Consider the following 17,703-nt stretch of genomic DNA (forward strand, 5'->3'; position numbering starts at 1 on the left):
TTTAAGATGTGCATTAACACAGCTCATTTATTCAGCCCTTATCAGTAACGCACTTCCAATAGAGCAGATATACCACTGAGCTGATGTTTCTATTAAAACATTGTTTATGCATTTACTTGTAATTGTAGTTCTGAGTGCTGTGGTTCAGTAGATGACCTATTGATTGTGTTAATGTACGTCAGTTCTGATAAACTCATGTTACATTGCTGGTAATCAGTGGAATATTGGCTTTAATGCAAACTGTAAATGATTTAGAAAAAGCAGCGAGTCTATCAAAGTCATCTAATCACAAAGTCATAAAGTTTGAGTTCACGCTTTCAAAACGGCACTTTTACGTTGTCATGTAATTCATTCACAGTGTATCAATGGCCTTTTTTTTGTCGTTGTTGGTTTTTACAGACTTTTTCTGTCACCTATAATCTCTTGACACAACCTCATTTAAGCCCGAGATATACTTCGAGCAAAGTCAAAAAATGAACTCAAAGACTTGACTGGAGTGCCTAATAGCAGAGCTTACGTAAAAGCCATCACGATTATCCGATTCTATCTTAACTGCTGTTATTTTCTTACTGAGATGTAAGCCCGCAGCACGTTCACATATATGTATATCTGCGTTAAATCCAGGGGACGCTGTCTGGATGTTTGCTTAGAGTATGTAGCAGCTCTGGGGTTTCAAACCTTTCACATCGAAGTGGAAAAACAACATCAGAAGTTGCTTATACACTGTAAAAAGCGATCAGTTAAAAGCGAGTAAACCCATTGATACTTGGGACTGTTAACCCTTGTGTGCTGTTGGGGATGTTTTCATCCACTCTGGAGTGATTTCGAGTCTTGATTTGACCATAACTTTCTCCTGTGTTTCAGCGAATGGGATGAGTTTTGGTGACATCTTATTTTGACACATAGTTTGGGACGATGCTTTGAAATTTTTCAAAAACTCAACAATACACTCTGGGCAAATTGACTACCCTTTGATTATGTTCAGGGCTGTTTTTGCCCCATTGACTTCCATTAGAACCCATTGACTTCCTTTTTTTGATTGCAAAGCCATGACACCATATTATTATGTATTTTTAATTTTTGGTGGTTTTCCCAATTGGGGGAGGTAACATTTGTCAAAACAGCCACAAACATAACGAAAGGGTAGTCCATATGAACAATACACAAGGATTACGCTTTTATAATCATTCACATTGTTAATTTGCGGCAAATGGTTTACTCACTTTAAGTCAACTGATTGCTTTAAAATCAATAGAAAAATGCTGGGATGTTGTAACCCAGCTTTGGTTCATATATGGACAAACCCAGCTGTTGAAAAGTGTAATAACCCAACGGTTACTCTTAGAAAGTGTCTTTTAAATTTAATTGAAAAAAAAATAACCCAGTGTTGGGTAAAAAAAAAAAATGGACACAAACAATGTTGTTTTCGTCGATATCTATTCCATTATCATACCCAATGCTGGGTTAAGACAACCCAGCATTTTTATATTTTAGAGTGTACTCTCTTTTTATCTTGCTTTTTACAGTGTATGATATCAAGGCCTTTAGTCAATCAAAGAAATGTTCAGAAACGTGATTTTGAAGAGTTTGATTCCAGAATTTTCATTGATTTTAACAAACCCACAGTTTGAACCTAATTACACTACCTGACAAACGTCTTGTCACTGATCCAAGTTTTAGGAACAGCAAATAACAACTTGACTTTTAGTTGATCATTTGGCATCAGAAGTGGCTTATATGAAAGGCGAAGGGCTCTAGATTACGCTTATTTGACCAAAATAAAATATGATCATGTCTTGATTTTTAATGATTTCATTAGGACAGTAAGGTCTGACTCTGCTTAGACAAAAGTCTTGTTGCTTAAAAGTCTTGTCCAGTATAGAATATAAAGTCATGGTGCAGTGGAAACAGAATCAATATTGTGTATGACTCCCATGAGCTTGGAGGACTGCATCCATACATCTCTGCAATGATTCAAATGACTCAAAGAAAGCTTTCTTGCAGGACTCCCAGAGTTCATAAAGATTTTTTGGATTCATCTTTAATGCCTCCTCCTTCATCTTACCCCAGACATATTCAGTGATGTTCATGTCTGGTAACTGGGATGGCTAATCCTGGAGCACTTTGACCTTCTTTGCTTTCAGGAGCTTTGATGTGGAGGCTGAAGTATGAGGAGCGCTATCCTGCTGAAGAATTTGCCCTCTCCTGTGGTTTGTAATGTAATGGGCAGCACAAATGTCTTAATACCTAAGGCTGTTGATGTTGCCATCCGCTCTGCAGATCTCTCGCTCGCCCCCATACTGAACATAACCCCAAACCATGATTTTTCCTTCACCAAACTTGACTGATTTTTGTGAGAATCTTGGATCTATGCGGGTTCCATTAGGTCTTCTGCAGTATTTGTGATGATTGAGATGCAGTTCAACACATAAATCTACCTTCTGCCAATTTTCCTAATGATCAACTAGAAGTCAAGTTACCATTTGTTGCTCTTACAACTGGGATCAACGACAAGACTTTAGTCAGGTAGTGTACAGATTTGCATCCAGCATTTTCATTTAGACTTGTTTCCAGAAATGCGAGATACTAAAGCTCTACTGCCTCCGGTTCATAATTTCAAATTTTCCTCAGCAACATCAATCCTTTCCTTAAACTTTCTCCTACTTGCCTGGATTCTTTCATAATACGACACATATTAACACTCCTAGACTTCGAACCATCTTCTTTTAACAATGTCCATGTTGTTTTTATCTTTGGCCGTTGTGTGGCACCCTGCAGCATCTCCAGCCATCAACGTTTTACAACACAGCTTTAACTTCCCTAAACCTTTCTTATGCTCTATTACAGGGATCACCAAACTTGTTCCTGGAGGTCCGGTGTCCTGCAGATTTTAGCTCCAACCCTAATCAAACACATCTGAACAAGCTAATCAAGGTCTTACTAGGTACAATATACTTAAAACACCCAGGCAGGTGTGTTAAGGCAAGTTGGAGCTAAACCCTGCAGGGCACCGGACCTCCAGGAACGAGATTGGTGACCCCTGCTCTATTATATTATCTTCCCAAAAAAGAATGTACCCAGTTTCAGCTGACATGAAGTTGCCCTGAAATCAAAATCTACTATTTTTATATGTATATAGTAGTTCTTGTACTTTAATCAAGTACTCTAACCTTCCCATCCCCTCGAAACAACTGTTCTTCACTTCCTGGTCACATGGAATTCCTTTAGGGCGGGGCTATCAGTATTTCTGACTCATTGATTCGTTAATCTTTCATCCATCAACAATCCAATCAGTTTCCAAAGAACGGAATCATGCACCAGCCTACTCTTCTCTCATTTCAGTACTGTTTTAAGCGGATGTAGCAAGACAATCTTAACTTCCATTTCATGGCGACTCTTAAGATGCACATCCAGATTGATCAGATGCGGCGAAAGCACTGGAATGTTTGAGGCTTTGTACAGGTTCATGATGCATAAAGTGTTGGAATAGTTTTACATTCTGACACCATCTCAAGAGAAACACTGATCTCGCCATCTACGATTTAAGATATAAGACAGATCAAGACACTTTTCGTATAAAACAAACAAAAATTACAAACAGGAGACAATTACACGTTTGATTCAACACCTGATTGGACAGATGTTAAGAGTAGGCACTTGACTTTCAGACCTGCTGTCATCTTCAGTCCTTCATTACGTTGTTCTGGAGCTGTCAACTCCTCCATTCCATTCACTACATTCATTCACTCCGCCCTCGTCACATGACCATCTCTGCGTTGTTGACTGGCCGCAAATTGGGATCATCAAAGCGTCTCCGGACACTCCTCCTGACGGCATCAGCGCGCCTGTAAGGTTGGTTTCTCAGATCTGATGTAGGAGGAACACAATACAGTCAAGTCAGTCTCTGAGTTCAGATCTTCTGGACATGCTGGTGGCCAACTGGGCAAAGCAGCTTGAGGTTTTACTGCACTAAAAGCACTTGGAGTTCTATTTCAGGTTCTGAATGTGAACGGAAACTACTGTACTAAGTGTGGCGCTTGTTTTCACAGAAACATATTTTTTGGTCATGGTTGTTGGAAAAACACTGACAAAACATATCTGAACTCTCAAGTAAGATGTTGAATGTCTGAATGTCACTGCACTATATTACAAAATATCAGCAAAAGTCATTTGATGCACCACAGGAGCACGTTTGTCAGGTTTTTCAATGACAGTACACTATAAATTAATGTGACAGTCATGACAACAAATGATTCTCTCTATTTTGATAAGTTAATAAAGTTTAACTTAATATTTTTAGTCATTTAATTGATGTATATTGAGATTATTGGAATTTCAGTTAATTCTAAAACAAGAAAAGTTATGGCAGTGAGATTACTATATATATTTTTTTACAGTATATCTGTTGTAACATGCAAAGGTTTGTGAACCCCTTGCAAAAACATTTTTTCTTTTAAATCAAAATACAACATGTGTTTTAGAGCGTCCTCGCTGCAGCCTGTTGCAGGATGACGTACTGTATCAGGTTCAATGCGTAATGGACATGCACAAGCAATCGTTTTTTGCTAGAAATTTGAATTATTTTTGAATTATTAAACTTGTGTGCTATTAATATCTACACCTAATCCGACCCCAAACTCAACCCTCAGTTGTTAACATCTACATCTACCAACCTAACCCTAAACCCAAGTTTCACAGTTATTAACATCTATTTTCAACTACCCCAACCCTCAAGCCAAACCTTAGTTATTAACTACTACACCTACCCCCAAACCTCAGTTATTAACATCTAAACCATGGGTGTCCAAACTCGCTCCTTGAGAGCCGATGTCCTGCATATTTTAGTTCAAATTCCAATTAAACACACCTGAACCAGCAAATCAAGCTTTTTCTAGGTATACTAGAAACTTCCAGGTAGGTGTGTTGTAGAAAGTTGGAGCTAAACTATGCAGGACACAAGGTCTCCAGAACTCCCTTTTTTGGACACCCCGAACTAAACCTACCCCAACCCTAAAGTCAAATCTCAGTTATTAACTTATACATCTACATCAGGGTGTCAAACTCAGTTCCTGGAGGGCCGCAGCCCTGCACATTTTAGTTCCAACCCTGCTTCCAAATACGTACCTGTAGGTTTCAAACAAGCCTGAAGGACTCAATTAGTTTGATCAGGTGTCTGATTAGGGTAAATCTCAACTGTGCAGAGCTGTGGCCCTCCAGGAACTGAGTTTGACACCTATGATATACACCATCCCTAAGCCAAACCCTCACAGTTAACATCTACACCTACCTCAACCCTCACAGTTATTAACATCTACACCTACCCCAACTCTAAAAACCCTTAATTATTAATATCTACAACTAGCCCAAACCTCAGTTATTAACTTCTACACCAACCCTAAATCAAACCCTCACAGTTAACATCTACACCTATCCCAACCCTTACGGTTATTTACATCTAACACCTACCCCAACCCTAAACCCAAACCTCACAGTTAATAACTTCTACACCAGCCCTAACCCAAACCCTCAAAGTTAACATCTACACCTACCTCAACCCTCAGTTATTAACATCTACAACTACCCCAACCCTAAAACCAAACCTTAGTTTTTAGCTTTTACAACAACCCAAAACCAAACCCTCATGGTTATTAGCATCTATACTTACCTCAACTCTAAACCCAACCCTCAATTTTTAACATCTACACCTACTCAATCCTAAACCCAACCCTCAATAATTAACATCTACAACTACCCAAAACCCAAATCTCAGTTAACGTCTGCACCGACCCTAAACCAAACCCTCACAGTTAACATTCACAAGTACCTCAACCCTCAGTTATTCAAATCTAAACCCAAACCTCACAGTAATTAACATCTACACCTACTCCAACCCTAAACCCAAACCTCAAGTATTAACATCTACATCTACTTCAACCCTAAACCCAAACCTCACAGTTATTAACATCTACAACTACCCTAAACCCAAACCTCAAGTGTTAACAGCTACACCTACTCCAACCCTAAACCCAAACCTCAAGTATTAACATCTACACCAACTCCAACCCTAAACCCAAACCTCAAGTATTAACATCTACACCTACTTCAACCCTAAACCCAAACCTCACAGTTATTAACAACTACAACTACCCTAAACCCAAACCTCAAGTGTTAACAGCTACACCTACTCCAACCTAAACCCAACCTCAATTATTAATATCGACAAGTACCCCAACCTAAACCCAAACCTCAGTTATTACCATCTACACCTACTCCAACCCTAAACCTTAACCTCAGTTGTTAACATCTACACCTACTCCAACTCTAAACCCAACCCTCAATAAATAACATCTTCAACTACCCCAACCCTAACCCCAACCCTCAATAATTAAAATCTAGACCACCCTCAACCCTAAACCCAAACCTCAGTTAGTACCATCTACACCTACTCCAACCCTAAACCCAAACCTCACAGTTAATACATCTACACCTACTCCAAACCTAAACCCAAACCTCAGTTAGTACCACCTACACCTACTCCAACCCTGAACCCAAACCTCAGTTAGTACCATCTACACCTACTCCAACCCTGAACCCAAACCTCACAGTTAATACATCTACACCTACTCCAAACCTAAACCCAAACCTCAGTTAGTACCACCTACACCTACTCCAACCCTGAACCCAAACCTCACAGTTAATACATCTACACCTACTCCAAACCTAAACCCAAACCTCAGTTAGTACCACCTACACCTACTCCAACCCTGAACCCAAACCTCACAGTTAATACATCTACACCTACTCCAAACCTGAACCCAAACCTCAGTTAGTACCACCTACACCTACTCCAACCCTGAACCCAAACCTCAGTTAGTACCATCTACACCTACTCCAACCCTGAACCCAAACCTCACAGTTAATACATCTACACCTACTCCAAACCTGAACCCAAACCTCAGTTAGTACCACCTACACCTACTCCAACCCTGAACCCAAACCTCAGTTAGTACCATCTACACCTACTCCAACCCTGAACCCAAACCTCACAGTTAATACATCTACACCTACTCCAACCCTAAACCCAAACCTCAGTTAGTACCATCTACACCTACTCCAACCCTGAACCCAAACCTCACAGTTAATACATCTACACCTACTCCAACCCTTAACCCAAACCTCAATTATTAACACCTACAACCCTAAATTCAAACCTCAGTTATCAACATTTACACCTACTCCAACCCTAAACCCAAATCTCACAGTTATTAAAGTCTACACCAACCCTGAGCCAAACCCTCACACTTATTAACATCTACACCTACTCTAACTCTAATCCCAAACCTCAGTATTAACTTCTACACCTACCCCAACCCTAAACACAGCCCTCACAGTAACATGGGCATTACCATAATGAACCTGTTCCAGTATATCATCTTGAGAAAACGTCATATCTGTAACATTAAAAAACTTGAACTATTAGATTTTACTGAAAAATAGATTCTAGCAGATGTACTTCATTCATAAGTAATGACATTCTGACATTTTTAGTATTCGTTTGTTTTGGGCTAGAGAAGAGAACTCAATGGAAATGACACTAATGCAGACTAAACTATATCTCTACATGTGGGTCAGTTCAGTGTGAAACTATGCAAGGCAGAGTCTATGGGTCTCAGGTCACAGCATCACCTAATTAACTAATCAAATCAGTTCAATCGGGTGATGAGGTACATAATAAGGTACCTGAAGACTCGGCCCTCGAGGGTCAGACTTCAAGACGCCTGATGTGTGTTAAATAGAATGACAGACAGAAAGTGAACATGGCTTCTGCGTTCAGTGTCAAAAGAAAGCAAACTCTATGTTGGAAGGAGCAGAATGAACAATAATAATAATAATAAAGAGAGAGATGCTTGCCAGGTCTGAGTAGCATCCACTGGGGTACTACTGGAAGAGTTCCTTACCCTCCAGTGCACATTGGGAAATTTAGTAATATTATTCTTCTTTAAGGCTGAGTGGAGAGGAAACAAAAATGGAGGTTAGAATCGGAGCATAGTGGACCGGATTGCAGGCCGCAGCACAGCGAGCCAAGCTGCCCAGGGCTCAAAAAGAGGAAAGGTCAACAGGTCACAGGCAGTTGCGGGGAAGGTGTTACAGAAGCGCCACTGAAAGAACTGCGCTAACTCTATTACTCAAGCTGCTCTGCACAACGGCTCCAGCGTCCAGATACAACAAAGCAACTACTGACCTCTTGCACGGTCACTTCTTGTTTAAACAGTGAAACCAATGAAAATGTGTCAAGCTTCCCAGAAGTGCAGTGTTATACGCCAGGATGTGTGGGTAAGTTGAAGGCATGAAGCAATGTGGAAACTTAAGAGTGCAATATAGGAGAATCTCAAGAAAACACATCTTCCCAGTCATGTTTAAAGACATAGTTCACCCAAAAATGAACATGTACTCTCTATTTGATGACCCTAAAGTGGTTTCTTTCCTCTGTTGAACACAAAAGAAGATATTTTGAAGAGTGTTGGAAACCTGTAAACATTAACTTCCCTATTAGGATTACAAATACTCTGGGTATTCAATGGTTACAGGTACTTTGAATGTTTGGTTTAGGGTTGGTGTAGAAGTTAATAACTGTGTGGTTTGGGTTTAGGGTTGGAGTAGGTGTAGATGTAAATAACTGAAGGTTCAGGTAGGTGTAGATGTTAACTGTGTGGGTTTGGTTGAGGGTTGGTGTAGAGGTTAATTGAGGGTTGGGTTTAGGCTTGGGGTAGGTGTAGACGTTAACCGTGAGTTTGGCTTAGGGTTGGAGTAGGTGTAGATGTTAATAACTGTGTGGTTTGGGTTTAGGGTTGGAGTAGGTGTAGAAGTTAATAACTGTGTGGTTTGGGTTTAGGGTTATAGTAGGTGTAGATGTTAATAACTGTGTGGTTTGGGTTTAAGGTTGGAGTAGGTGTGTGTAGAAGTTAATACCTGTGTGGGTTGGGTTTAGGGTTGGAGTAGGTGTAGATGTTAATAACTGTGGTTTGGGTTTAGGGTTGGAGTAGGTGTAGATGTTAATAACTGTGTGGTTTGGGTTTAGGGTTGGAGTAGATGTAGAAGTTATTACTGTGTGGTTTGGGTTTAGGGTTATAGTAGGTGTAGATGTTAATAACTGTGTGGTTTGGGTTTAAGGTTGGAGTAGGTGTGTGTAGAAGTTAATACCTGTGTGGTTTGGGTTTAGGGTTGGAGTAGGTGTAGATGTTAATAACTGTGGTTTGGGTTTAGGGTTGGAGTAGGTGTAGATGTTAATAACTGTGGTTTGGGTTTAGGTTTGGAGTAGGTGTAGATGTTAATAACTGTGGTTTGGGTTTAGAGTTGGAGTAGGTGTAGATGTTAATAACTGTGGTTTGGGTTTAGAGTTGGAGTAGGTGTAGATGTTAATAACTGTGGTTTGGGTTTAGGGTTGGAGTAGGTGTAGATGTTAATAACTGTGTGGTTTGGGTTTAGGGTTGGAGTAGATGTAGAAGTTAATAACTGTGTGGTTTGGGTTTAGGGTTATAGTAGGTGTTGATGTTAATAACTGTGGTTTGGGTTTAAGGTTGGAGTAGGTGTGTGTAGAAGTTAATACCTGTGTGGTTTGGGTTTAGGGTTGGAGTAGGTGTAGATGTTAATAACTGTGGTTTGGGTTTAGAGTTGGAGTAGGTGTAGATGTTAATAACTGTGAAGGTTGAGGTAGGTGTAGATGTTAACTGTGAGGGTTTGGTTGAGGGTGTAAATAACTGAGGTTTGGGTTTAGGGTTGGGGTAGTTGTGGATGTTAGTAACTGAGGGTGGGGTTTAGAGTTGGCGTAGGTGTAGATGTTAATAATTGAGGGTGGGGTTTAGAATTGGGGTAGGTGTAAATGTATCTTTTTGTGTTCAGAAGAACAAACAAAATCGGTTTTGGTTTCGGAAAATGATGATAGAATTTTTTTTTCTGGGTAAACTATCCTTTAAAAAAAGTTAGAACGTTTATAAAAATATTCAAGCTCATATTATTAGAGCAGTTACATGTTTTACTTTGAGAAATATTTTATATGACAGACATTTCTAGACTGTTTTGTTGAGATCCCATTCCCCCTGCTGAAATGCATCAAGTCCAGAAGCAAACGAACTGAAGATGAGGAAACCATTTCAACATGATTCATGCATGTTAAACACATTGGGATGTCTCTATGCATTTGCATTGGGTAAATGAGAGCATCATGCTGTATCCAAATTTAGCACTGAATCTCACCAAAGGATATAACAAGAAGAGCCATTATTTTATAACCTACGACAGGACCTCCTTTAACCTGCAAAACAGAGCATGTGGCTAGGCATTGATTCGTTGAGGTGGTATTCGGTTTAGTGGGATATCTGGTACAATGCTAATATAGCAGGTCCTCCAGGTCACATATATTGTGATGTAATGGTGATGTAGCATAACTTTTCCAGTGTGATCCAGTGTTTAATCGGGTTCATGTCAGGTCAATTTGGAGGCCACAGCATCAAAGCGATCGTTCACACAAAAAGGACAATTTAATTCACTGTTTACTCAGCCTCAAGTGGTTATAAATCTTTGAGTATCTTTCTTCTGTTGAACAGAAAAGAAGACATTTTAAAGAAGGCTGAAAACCTGTAACCATTGACTTTCATAGTAAGAAAAACAAATACTATGGAAGTCAGTGATTACAGGTTTTCGGTAGTTTTCAAAATGTCCTCCATTGTGTTTAAAGAAGAAACAAATGGGTTTGGATAAAGTGAAGGGAGAGTAAATGGTGGCAGAATTTTCAATTTTGGGCGAACTGTCCCTTTAATAGAATTTCACCCTTTGATGAATATAAACAATACATTATACCACCTGTGAACCAGCATATGGTGCCACGAAAGGGTTCAACTGGTCTGCAACAATGTTCAAACATCTGATAGCTGTCAGTGATTGTGTTGTTGGGATAATAGGACCAAAATATGTCCCCAAAAATAATCACCCAAATCATATCCACATTTAGCCATTAACATGATGCATCTTGATTCATCAGACGAGGCCACTTTCTATGAATCATCTGAGACTCAAAAACCGTGAGCCTATTTAAAGGGATGGTAATGTACTCACCCTCAGGTGTTTCCATACCTTTATGAGTTTCCTTATTCTGTTAAACACAAAAGCAGATATTTGTAGGGGAAATAATGTTAGAAACCTGTAAACACTGACTTTCATAGTAGGACAAAGAAATACTATGCAAGTCAATGGTACCAGGTTTCATCGTTTTTCAAAATATCTGCTTTATTTGTTCAACAGAAAGAAAGAAAAACTCAAACAGATGAATGGAGTAAATAATGAGTGTTTTTGAGTGAACTATCTCTTTGCCTTGGTCACAACTGTTGTAGCTGCTTGTGATTTATCGCTCTGTGGCCCTGCAGTCACTGTTAATAAAGTGTGACATTGGCCACTCTTCTTGGATCAATTTAAAAACCGATAACATGACTGGACAATGATTTGACGTTCATGTATCACTTTTGATGTACTTATAGTCACAAGTTGCAGTTTCTGAGATTGGAGTTCCAAGATCCATGCCATCACAATTTGCGCTATCCGCTATCGACTTCTGACACAACACTTCGGTCCACATGTGGTATGTAAATTATTATTATTCTTTTCATATAATTCGACATTTTTAGACTTTTGGTGACACTCTGTTAAATTTGGATGCATATACATTAGTCAACAGCATAATTCTCCCATTTACTTAAAGAATGCATAAAGTCAGTGCAGCAAATGAAGTGAACGTGAGGTGAAAATCCTCAACATGATTCATGCAGAGTTAAACGTTGAAGACAGAAAGTCATGTGGTACCAGAACTTCCCATCAGAGCAGGACAAGATGGAGTGAGAAGATGCAGAAAACCAGTGAGCATGCAAACACTTCCCAAAAAACCTCAATGACTCACAATGACATGGACAAATGATCACACGAGCGAATCATAATGTCACAAACCAACAGGCCAGTGCTTCAAAAATGACAGCTCAATTAAACTGACATGAAATGAGAATAAACGCCTCTACAGGATTACAAAGCCACTGGGGTGACATTTGCATATAATAATGTTCGGAAAATAAAACTCATCAATCATATGTTCAACCCAGAAATTTAGAATGACATAAAATCAACGGAGATGGCATGGATTTCCATATTGGATGTATCTTTTCCAAGCCTATTTAAAATATATCATGCTATATATATATATATATATATATATATATATATATATATATATATATATATATACACACATTTCTAAACTTCTATGTAAGGGGTAAAGTACATTTAGGCGATTGATCTCGCAAAATAAAGCCTGACAGGTTTATCAGCAGCTGTTGTCTGAAAAGACAGAAGGGCTTTTATTCTGCAATAACAACTGATTAGATGTAGAGGACCCGACTGGATTTCCTGCAACGCGGGAATAACTTTCCAAGTAAAACACGGTAGCGGTTGGTAACTCTGATGTAATTTGAACGGGAGCGGGTCGTCTAACAATATGCGTTCCCAATGTTATTTCGGAACAGCATATCTGTGATATCCTCAATTTTAATGAGCACCGGTACCACCAGTACTCACGACTTACACATGCTGAATTAGATTAGACCATGCGCCGCAGCGCAGAGTGTATTGTTCCATCCTTAAAAAAGTGGATTCTGACATGCCCTTAATGCTTTTGTGCCCTGCGCTTTAGACTTTGCGCCTAGAACGTTAAAATAGAGCCCTAAATGTACAGCGGGAGCGATTGGGTGCGGAATAAAACCTTGCGGGAGCGTGACCAAAAAAACAGTCCGGTGCAGACCTCTAGTTGGATGTACGTTATAACAATTATTTATTTATTTATTTATTGTTACGCAGCCTACGTATTATTCAGATGCGAAATTGTGTCAAATGATCAAAATACAGTGAAGTGAAAGATTAGCCTATATAAATATGATTAAAGCCTGGTTTATACTTCTACGTCAGGTGATCGATGTGACCCACGGCGCATGCAACACGCATAGCTGTGCATTCATACTTGTGCGCGCTGTTTCTGTTGCTCTGCAAGAACACTTACGAAACGCTAGTTGGCAGTGATGTGTTTATGTTCCTGTGTCGAGTTTCTTCGCTGGTGTTTTGTTTTATTCTGAACGCTTCCTTAATGTACAAGTGGTTCAAACTCGCTCATTTTGAGGCAGGAACCAGCGGACCTGCAACAACTTTAACCGTGAGGTAAACACAAAACAAAACTTTCCATCCGGAGCTCCTTCACGGGACTCCATCCTTGTAAACAATCGCTCCATCGGGCTTGCGCGGCTCCCATTCCCGCCCACACTCGTCAGCGCTACAAAGCCAATCAATCACAGCGCTTTTGCTACGTGTTGTTGCAATGTGTAGTTACATTTTTTGAGAGGTGCGCATCAGCGACGCCGACGGCCACGGTGAGGGCTATACGTCCAACCATAGGCCGTGCCGTAGCATACACGTGCACTTGACGCAGAAGTATAAATCAGACTTAAAAGCGAAGATGATCAGAAGTACCCGGATGAGCCTGTGTTATTAGTTTCAGTGGTAGTTATCTGAGAGTAACATACCTTGGAAAGCTGTAATCGACCAATCGGAATCAAGTATTCCAGAGAGTCATGTAAACAATACATTCTTATGTTAAAATCGCTTGTCTTTAATAAAAACTACATTTATATGGCCTCTCTGTATACTCACAATTCCTTCATGTTGCCTTAACACAAATCAATTAAGTTAACTTAATTGATTTTACAAATTTAAGTGGATTGAACATTAAACAATTGCTTTTAACATAAAACTCATATCAAGAATTGAGTTGATTCAGCTCATCTTATAGAAGTAGTTTGAACAAGCAGCAGAAATCATTTTCAGTAGAGCTTGTTTTCCAGGTTTCTTTCTGTAATGTAAACTGCAGAGGGCGCCAAAAGCACTCTAATTCAACAGCTCTGCTTTTCTCAACAATGGCTGGGGCGTCCAGTTGAGACGTACGTTCTAAACTCTGACATGTTTGGCTTTTTGTGACATTACATTTCCTCATTACGTTCATGTTACAATGATAAATATGAATACATATTACACTCATGCAGCAACAGCAAACATAGGTGGGATCCTCCCTTCCCAGCACCCCTCATGCGTGAGTTTTAGTTGGAAAAACAATGAAAAATGAACGTGACATCACGTCCATAAGCCAGCACACATTCAGTAGGGCCGTCCCTCAGGGAAATCAAACCAGGAATGTGAAGGGGTGCACACACACACACACACAGAGAGAAAGAAAGAGAGCAGCTTTATCCAGCGACCTTTAAAAGAGAGAGAGTCTAAGCTTTAGAAGTGGAGCTCCTCGTTGAAGTAACGCGAGCTGCGTTTGGCCGTGCGCGCAGTAAATGGGACAGTCTTCAGCACTGCGTCCAGACGAAACACACATACAAACAACACAGGGTTTAACTGCCACAGCAACAAGCACAATGTTAGCACTTTCTACACACAACAGCACACTATGGCATAATCACATGGTACTAGCAGCTATCATATCAACTATTTGAACATGGCTTACAGCTAAAACAGTTCTAGAGCTGTCCAGAGGATTACAAGTGAATGGAGTTATTCATAAAGGGGTCATATCATTGAATTTGAATGTCGTTTTTATATATACAATTTTAAAAGTCCTCAAAATGAGAGAGTAAGAGATTTCTAAAGTGCCTTCAACGCAGAACTTGACTGCCCTTAATTCACATTTCATTCGGTCTCATTTGTACATTTTAGTTAGTGGTGGGCAGAGCGAGGCTTCATGAAACAGTTGAAACAAATGTGTCGAAGCAACAGCGACGCCTAGTGGTCATGTTTATGTATTGCTCTGAAACAGCTTCAGCAAAGAAACAGTTAAGCCTGCTTTCCACTGCACACGACAAGCAACAGACCGGAAGTCATTCATTTCCAACGGAGAGTAGTCCAGGAGCTGCGTACCAGTCATCTCCGTATGTGAAAAATTCGGATCCGAATTGAGCTGCGGATACGTTGAAATATTTGAACTCCTGCGACTAGACCGTATGTGACCGGCCGACCGGATGTGATGTATTTCAGTGTTGTCCAAGCACGTCCGTGTATGCGATATGAGAAATAGAGGAGTTTTTCGTTATTTTTTGAATCAGAAAAAAGTCTACATTAAAAAAAAAAACATTTCTATTCTTAAATAAGTACGAATGTCTCCACATTCCCTCCAAGATTTTTAGTGTTCTATAAGTTTCTAGCATTCATTCATTAAACCATGGTGAACACACAGAGAAAAAAGGCTCTTGCTTTATTTCAGACACTGCGAGAACGGCTTCTCTCCCATGTTGCGCGAGAAAACTGAAAATTCTGTGCGATTGCCACAAGGGGGCGTAATACGACTGTCGTGTCCAAATGTCGTGTGCAGTGGCTTTACACAAACTGAGGAATTATACCTCATGTTGTAGAGTTGAGGTTTCAAGTGATTTAGTGAAGCGGTGAGAGTTTCCAGTCTCCGTGTATCTGTGTTTGCACTCAGTTTACTGCTCTTCATCCAGTGCAAACACAGATACACGGAGACGAGCGCGAAGCAGCTGTGAAGATCAGTCGAGTCATCAAGCATAACACTCGTCTGTGTTTGTGCTCGGTAAACAGAGGAGGGTGAACTGATGACCTTCTCGGCCAATCACAAGCATTTCTGTTGAGCACGTGAACACAATAGCAAATCAGCGCTGTTTAAAGCCATCAACAGTGCCTTAAATGTTAGCGGGAAAATGACGTTTTTTCTTTTAATTCAGTATCGAGACAAGTCTAATATAGTGAAAGAATCAGTATATTAACTCAAGTTTGATAAATGGCATCTAAAATGTGTGTTTAGGAAAGAAAACATTAGCTAACTAGCATCATTTCTCTTAACTTAGCTGAAAATGAGCTCTGATATCCCTTTATATTTTCACCATTCATTCAGAACGGACCTTCGGGTCACTGGGAAGGCGGTGAAAAATATAAATTTGTGTCAGTTTATCTTCACTGATAAGATATACAGACAGCTACACAACGTCCCTATGTAACTCCCAACGATACTTCCAGGTTTCTTCCCACCGCAGCCTCGATTTTGCTTTTAAACATGGCTGCCACATGAAATCAGTCAATAAGACTGTAACTGTACTGCGCATTTACACCGTGGCTATATTCATCTATGTTAACACACCAAAACAACATTAACATTATAGCAGACACTGTAAAAAGCTCATTCCCAGCCATTACACTTTTCTAACAGGGGATTTGAGTGTCATCGAGTGTCAGAATGTTGTGGGACTACTATTTAGGAGTTATTATTAGGAATTAGACATCGTGAAATTTTGCGGTTTTTATTTTAGCATTTTTTTAAAGCATGACAGTAAAACACGAACGCGGTTATGAATATATTAAAACATATGCTTGTTTGTTGTAAAAATTCGTAATAATGACAAAAAATACTAATTTAAGGATCTCTTTACTTCCGGGTGCAGCTGTGGCTGGTGTATTCTGGGAAATTTACCCCTTGGTTTCAAGTGGTCCTGAAAAATCTTCGTTCAAAGGGGTATCTACCCCTTCCCCTTAACCCTACGCCTTCAAGCTAAAGATAATTGGGACAATAAGGGGAAGGGCTAAGGGGTAGAATTGGGATTGGGTCTAAATCTCCAAAACCCTGACGAAAACAATGGTGAATTGTAGCTCTGACATGGACATGAGGCATATAAATGACTGAAAAACAGCTGCGGGTGAAGTATATTGATTGCAAGTGCTCAGATTGTGATCATATCTCTATTTCGTTCTGTTGATATATAATATCAAATATTTGTAGCTTGAAACAGATGGCTGGATTTAAGCGAGGGCTTAAACGAAGCAGTGTTCATAATATCGAGCGAAAAAAAAAAAGACAGCTGGGAAACTTAACCTGCTTTGTATTTTTGTAGGAAACACGGTTTAGATCTATTCACGGTAAGAGATGTGAGTTATTGTCATCTATCACTGAATATGTCAGGAATATTGAAAAGAAAACCAATTTAACCCCGCTCTTTTACCGCCCCTCACAGAGCTTGATCCACGCTGGCATTTCTCCCCTTGGGTTTTACGTTTAGGAAAAGGGAAAAAAAAAATTCCACGACCCCGTCCAAACTTTTAGGATACTTTTAGGATACCGGGTCTCAGATTTGCACAATCTATATGCACAACGATTTAGCTTGTTTCCCTCGCTCGAAAGCTTGACAGCTACGGTTGCTAAGCCATAATGTGTGGTGCGGAGGTTTTCAGGTGTGACTTAGCAAAGGGTCGATTGGGTAAGCTAAATTGTCTGTAGTGTATGTCCTAGTCCTCCAGGTCGGGGTTGAGCGATTTTGGTTCATATAGCTATTATTACCCTCCATGACAACTGTGAGGGGGGTGAATTTTTTTATAACTCATCCGTTTCCTTTATATTAGGTTATATTAAGTTTGCATAATTAAAGGCGTGGCCACTTGAGTGACAGCTAGGTCTCGCTGGTCGCCGTCACTTCACCTCAGCTGAATCCGGCAGATTAGCCACTGATCTCGGCATATTCATCGTATTTTTGTTTTGTTTTATGTAGCTTTACACAGTCAGCTGCCTTGCTACAATTATCAGATGATATGGGATGCTGTGTGCATTTAATTGTG

General features: G+C 39.9%; 1 protein-coding gene across 1 annotated transcript in view; it reads right to left on the minus strand.

Moving 5' to 3' along the window:
- Positions 1-213: 213 nt before the first annotated feature.
- The window catches only part of fmnl2a (formin-like 2a), a 145,665-nt gene continuing 128,175 nt past the window's right edge, over positions 214-17,703 (minus strand). The window contains exon 20 of the mRNA XM_056464814.1: positions 214-3,867. Within this exon, the coding sequence (XP_056320789.1) occupies positions 3,758-3,867 (110 nt within the window). The 3' untranslated portion in view covers positions 214-3,757. The remainder of the gene's footprint in view (positions 3,868-17,703) is intronic.

Source organism: Danio aesculapii, chromosome 9, assembly GCF_903798145.1.
Source record: "Danio aesculapii chromosome 9, fDanAes4.1, whole genome shotgun sequence".
NCBI lineage: Eukaryota > Metazoa > Chordata > Actinopteri > Cypriniformes > Danionidae > Danio > Danio aesculapii.